This window comes from Crocuta crocuta, unplaced genomic scaffold (assembly GCF_008692635.1).
Source record: "Crocuta crocuta isolate KB4526 unplaced genomic scaffold, BGI_CrCroc_1.0 scaffold431, whole genome shotgun sequence".
In the NCBI taxonomy this organism is placed as follows: domain Eukaryota; kingdom Metazoa; phylum Chordata; class Mammalia; order Carnivora; family Hyaenidae; genus Crocuta; species Crocuta crocuta.
This window is the reverse complement of record NW_027528859.1, coordinates 5,329,557-5,335,132: the sequence shown is the minus strand read 5'-3', so window position 1 is coordinate 5,335,132 and position 5,576 is coordinate 5,329,557. Positions and strand designations below refer to the sequence as shown.

At 51.1% G+C, this 5,576-nt stretch overlaps 1 protein-coding gene across 3 annotated transcripts; it reads right to left on the bottom strand.

The window, feature by feature from the left end:
- Positions 1–1,123: 1,123 nt before the first annotated feature.
- On the bottom strand, positions 1,124–2,849 carry SIT1 (signaling threshold regulating transmembrane adaptor 1). Of its 3 annotated transcripts, none has more exons than XR_013333201.1 (6): positions 2,639–2,849; positions 2,389–2,524; positions 2,245–2,303; positions 2,066–2,127; positions 1,593–1,974; positions 1,124–1,344 (listed from the first exon to the last, which is right to left on the bottom strand). XR_013333201.1 is itself a non-coding variant. In XM_077756240.1 (6 exons), exons 1-6 carry the CDS (start codon positions 2,679–2,681, stop codon positions 1,237–1,239), a joined length of 501 nt encoding a protein of 166 aa, XP_077612366.1. In that variant the 5' UTR covers positions 2,682–2,848; the 3' UTR covers positions 1,124–1,236. The 3 variants fall into 3 exon arrangements, 2 of the variants coding, with proteins under 2 accessions (XP_077612366.1, XP_077612365.1); XM_077756240.1 differs by having other exon boundaries at positions 1,882–1,974; positions 2,639–2,848; XM_077756239.1 differs by having other exon boundaries at positions 1,124–1,974.
- Positions 2,850–5,576: the final 2,727 nt, after the last annotated feature.

Below are 5,576 nucleotides of genomic sequence, written 5' to 3'. Positions count from 1 at the left end.
TGAGGCCGCTATGTTCCTCGAACGCGGGAGGCGCTGTTCAGGGAACCGCAAGTTTGGCACTCAGCGAAGTTCAGGGCTAAACTCGGGTATAGGGAGGATGGAGGCTGGGGGAGGGGAGCGGAAGAGGGGAGACTGGCCACGGGACCGTCGGGACTACATTTTCCAGCATGCCGCAGACCGGGCAGCTTTACGCATGCGCAGAGGTCGTGGCAGGGCCTCTTGGCGCCTGGCGGGGGCGCTCGGGGTTTGGTTGTGAGCTGGCAGAGACCTCAGCCGACACGGGAAACCGGTGTTGGGGCGGAGTTTAAGGCCTGGGTTGGTGGTGTTGGTGGCTCGGCGGCAATTTCCGGCCCGTCCCAGGGGGTTGGTGGGACCTCAAACCCCTTCTCTTCCAGAGGCAGGCTCTTACGTCCCCCAGGCCGCGGACACCTTGAGCTGTCTTCAGACTAGCAATTCTCAAAACCCCACCTCCCGCTGCCAGGGGTTCCCCGCATCCAGTGCAGGCCCCCAAAGCCACCTTCCCTCCCACACAGCCTCAGCTGCCTGCTTTTTACAGCGACCTGGGCTTCTTTGGGGGGAGGTCCATGTTGGGGTCCTCAGAGGTCCAGAAACCCTGGGCATTTGGGTTATTCTGTGTGCAGAGGGTCCCCTTTCTCACTGGGACCACCAGGCTGGGCTCAGGCGCACCGTTCCCTCCTCTGATTTCCTCTGAGACTGAGTGGGAAGGGGAGAAGTTCGGAAGTAAGAAGCCTTGGCTTCCCCTGTCTTCTACCTGTGAAACCTCCGAAATGTCTGTCAAGCCACACTTGCTTCTACAGAGGCCATAGGAAGATGGGTAGACCTGAGGTTGTGACTGGTGGCAGAGCAGTCATAGAGGTCATGGGGAGAGTAGGTCAGGGGCTGGTGAGCTCCAGGTGATGGGAGTGGGGTGGCTTTGAGTGCACATCCTGAGCAAGTACAGCTTGAGGAGCTGCGCTCTCGCCTCCACCCTAGCACCCACCCTGGAACAGACCTTCTTGGTCCATCTTCCTAGCTAGACGCCCCCAGAAGTGCTCTGTGCAGAGAGCAAAGTTCACACCCCTACAATGCAGGGCCTGTTGCACGTTGATAAAAATCTAAGCACTTTCTGAGACAGAGAAGTTTTATTTGACAACTTGGAGACACAACAGAGGCAGCAGGATGTGGACTGGTATTTTCCTGCCAGTGTTCTCAGATAAGAAGCCAGGCTTGGGTTCCTCAGGTCACTAGGTTCCAGGATCCCTCCAGACTGTGGGCTCCTGAGGAGTGTACCCATCCTTGTCCTCTCAGGCTGTTTCCCCTTCCACCATTGCCCACTTCCTGTGTCTGAGGGGACACTGAAGTGTTACGGGGTAGACTTTAAGGGGGCAGGAGTGGAGAGGATCTGGTTAAAATCCACAAGGAGGAGGAAGTGAGAACCTAGGAGCTTGGGGCATTAAAGGAATAGATGGGGAGCGGTGGATGGAGGGGGGCCACTACCTTTGTTTCCTCCAACCCCAAGAAACTGGGGACCTGCTTCCTGTTCCCCTGAGATGCCTCCCTCATAACTCAGAAGGAAGTTTGGGGAACATTACCTCCTGTGACTGGGCAATGGCTGCATGTCTTGGGGGGGGGAGGGGCGGCGGCAGCTGGGAAACAGTCATGCCAGGGACAGGGTAGCAGTAGCCCCTGCAATAGAGGAGGCTGGGGCGATGCTTGTCCCGCTCTGGCAGGCCCTCCATCTCAGCTGGGTGCAGGCTGGCTGTTGGCATAAGCCTGGTCTGGGAAGGAAGCCCGCGCTCTGCGGGTCTGGGCACACACTGAGGCGTAGAGCTCAGGCTCAGGGCCTGAGGGCTGGGGCTTTGGCTCTGAATCCAGCACCACCTCTGAGTACTTGATAGGGGTTCCAGGGCTGGGGATACGGCCCTGAGAAGGCCGCAACTGCAGGCTGGTATAGCACATCACTTCCTCTGCAGCCTAGAGATTCAAAGCTGTTAGAAGTTCACTGGACCCTTGGAAAAGCCCCCACTTCCTTCCCTCCCCTCTTTCTCTGCCACAAATGACTCACCGTGCTGGGGCCTCTAGGTTTTGGATCCTGCTGATCTGGCCCTGGTTCCTGAGACAGCCGACCTGGTACAGGGAACAGTAGTAATCTGGTTACTTCTTGTTCCTCCTCCTGCAATCCCTTATCCCACCCACCCAGGACGTGCGTGGCCCCTGTGCCCCTCCCCTGTGTCGTCTTCCTACCAGTCTGAAGATAATGCAGGTTCCCATATAGGGGGACCTCTTCCACAGACCCTCCAGAGCTGCAAGACAGAGATTAGAGGATGAGTGGGGACTTCTTGGTAAGGAGGGACTCTTGATCACCTATCTCTATTGTCCCCTACTCACCGTCCCTGTCCTGGATGGCTCCTGCTTCGGCCACTAGTCCATCGGAACAAGTGTGCAGCCAGTGAGATGAGCAGCAGCAGCATCGCAGCCCCTAAGAGGGCCCACAGTCCCCAGGCGTGGGCAATGGAGGGGATTCCTGTGGATGCCAGAGGATGGAGGGCATTACTGCCCAACCCAACCCTCCAGATCCTAGCAGGTGGGACATGGGGCCGTGTGACCCCTCCCCCTGCCCCTGCCCCGCCCAGCTCACCAGGCGCTAGCTGTTTCGAAGTGCAATTGTCACCTCTGCTCATCGTGACTGCAGATGTGGGAGCTGAGTCTGCAAGTCCTGCGCCGAGGGGCCAGTCTGCTTTATGACCTGTCAGCTGCTGCAGGCCCCTTTACTCTCACCCCTCCCTGGGCTTGGCCCCTACAGCTCAGCATCTCCAATACTGGTGGTGGCAGAGTCACTGGTTTCCGGGGAGGAAGGGGGAGGGGATGGATGAGTGAAAGAACAAAGACGCCGCCCTGTGCCTGCACCTGCGCCACTCAGCAGCTTCCAGGCTTCTGCCCCCAGCCCTCATGGTCCTGTGCCCCCTTCGGCCAGAGGAGAGGCAGGCCTGAGATTACTGTGCCGCTGTGCAGGTGAGCCCATAAAGACTCCCAGGGGACAGAGCGGCATGAGGCAGGAGCAACAAGACAACGAAGCCAGAGTTTCCCTTCTGCCGCAGGTGTCTGCCTTTTCTCTCCAGCTCTGAGACCCATGAGAGAGCATGTGTTTCTCACTGAGCATGCCATAAAGGGGAGCGGGATGGGGAGGCCTCCCGGTGCCTATGGTCCCACCACGCCCTAAGGCTGACTGCAGGGAGAAGAGCACCATTGTCGTTCTTATTATTACTGGTATAATAGTTTTGGGGAAAGAGGAAATTTAAATTCCCTGCTCCTAGCCCACTTCATCCAAACTGTCCCTAATAACTGTCAGTCCCCAAAATTAATTGAATTAAAGAAACCTCTGCCTATCCTGGGAAACTGAGCCGTGTTTTTTCACTTTTTCACTTCAGGGAGTAGAGTACTTGCCCTGCCCAGATACAGACCAACCATATGGGCTGCTATTGACGTGGGAAGAAGGATTTCAAGTTCCTTAGACCAGAGGTCAGTGATATGTCTGGCAATAGTGGGCCCAAATTCCCTAAAGGCAAAGATCAGTTGAGGACCGTTTATCATATTATACCTGGCCTGAACCACTTGTTTACATGGACTGTGCCAACTGGCTGAGGTTCAAGGTTTGGACTACGCTGCTCTGCAACGAAGCTGCCTCTTGATACTATACTATGACAGCTATACTATGACAACTCCTGTGAGTGTGGGTCTCTCCTCCCTGCCCTGCCGCCTACCTTCCTGGAAGAACAAGAGGATATACTATTTCATTCATTGAGTTAACATACATGTACTTCACTCATTTAAGCCACACGTGTTGATTGCTTGCTTATGTGCCAAGCTCTGGAGATAAAATTGTGAGGGGGAATGATTTCCTTCCACAAAATGCTCTTGATCTAATTAGAAGGACAACCCTATGTATCCCAGACAACTAAAAGGCAGCGTGGAACACAGGGAAACTCCCAAGCTGCCTGGAGAAGTCCTGGGTGGAAGAGCGGTGGTTGGGGTGATAAGAGGTACCCTGACAGGGAGACAGAAAAGAGTTGGAATCTCTGATTTGCCTCTTACCTGTATTGTACCTGATTAACTTACTTAACCTTCCTGAACCTTTGTTTCATAATTCTTTAAGAGAGCTTAGTTATATTTACCTCTTGGTTCATATTTCTTTCAACAAGGATTCGTTGAGTGTCCGCTAGTGCCAGGTGCTGTACTTAGCTATAGGAATAAAATGATAAAGAAAAGAAATATGGCTTCTGCTCTCCTGCAATTTATAGTCCAGCAGTATTTTCTTTTTATAAGTAATTTTCATAATTTATTTTTTTTAATTTTAATGCTTTTTTAAAATTTATTTCTGAGAGATAGAGACAGCATGAGCAGGGGAGAGAGAGAGGGAGACACAGAATCTGAAACAGGCTCCAGGTTCTGAGCTAGCTGGCAGTACAGAGCCCGACGCGGGGCTCGAACCCACAAACCTGAGATCATGACCTGAACCAAAGTCAGCGCTTAACCGACTGAGCTACCCAGGCGCCCCATATTAATTTATTTTTAATTAACAGATTTTAATGAACCAATATGGATTTTTTCCAGTTTTATTAAGATATAATTGACATGTGATAGTGGTTTTGATAAGGGAAACAAAGGCAAGAAAAATGTAGTTCAAATTTCCTTGCAGCTTGCAAGCCTACTGATACATACGTGAAACATGCATAGCCTGACTTTCCTCAAAGAACTTGTAGCTAGCTGCCTTAGTGCCTTAAAGTTTATGTTTTATTAAACACTAAAAGTGACCTTACTTAACAGAAACTAGCCCCTCAAGGTCCTGAAAGCCTTGCTTCAAAATTCGTTAGAAACTTACCTTATCTCTGTCCCCCTTCCCTCCACAAACTTAAAAGTGTGTAATCAGTCACTCCTTACCAATCCCAGTACAGCTCTTTCTGCACCATCCCCATGCTATAATAAAATCACCTTTTTGCACCAAAAATGTCTCAAGAGTTCTTTCTTAGCTGCTCGCTCATGAGCCTCACTTCAAATTTCATCAGTTTGAAGAAAGTACAATAGCTGCACTAGTGATTAAATTAGGAGTTAAGGGTTCTGAATGAAGGAAACACTTGAGATCTGAAGGTTGCACATATAGACATTAACTGTACAGAAAGGAAGTCTCAGTGGAAGGTGCCCAACAGTTATAATTTCAAGTGCTTAGCCCTAAGAAGCTACTTAAGTTAAAATCACTAGTAAGTAGGCACAATTCTAAGCATTTTACTTGAATTATTCCACTTAATCATTAAAACAGTAGTGAGGACATCCGTATTATCATCATTTCCATTCTTCAGAGTAGAAACTAAGGCACAGAGAGAAATTAAGTAACTCGACCAAAGTCATTTAGTTTTCGTAGGGGAGGCAGGAATCTAGTCCAGGCAATTAGTCCGTCCATATTCTACAGTGTGTCATGCTACACAATAAATGGTGGCTATTACAGGCATTTTTGCCCATTGAAGAGGGTAGGGAAGAGGAGGCCCTCACAGGAAGAGGGAATTGCAAAGTATATATATAAC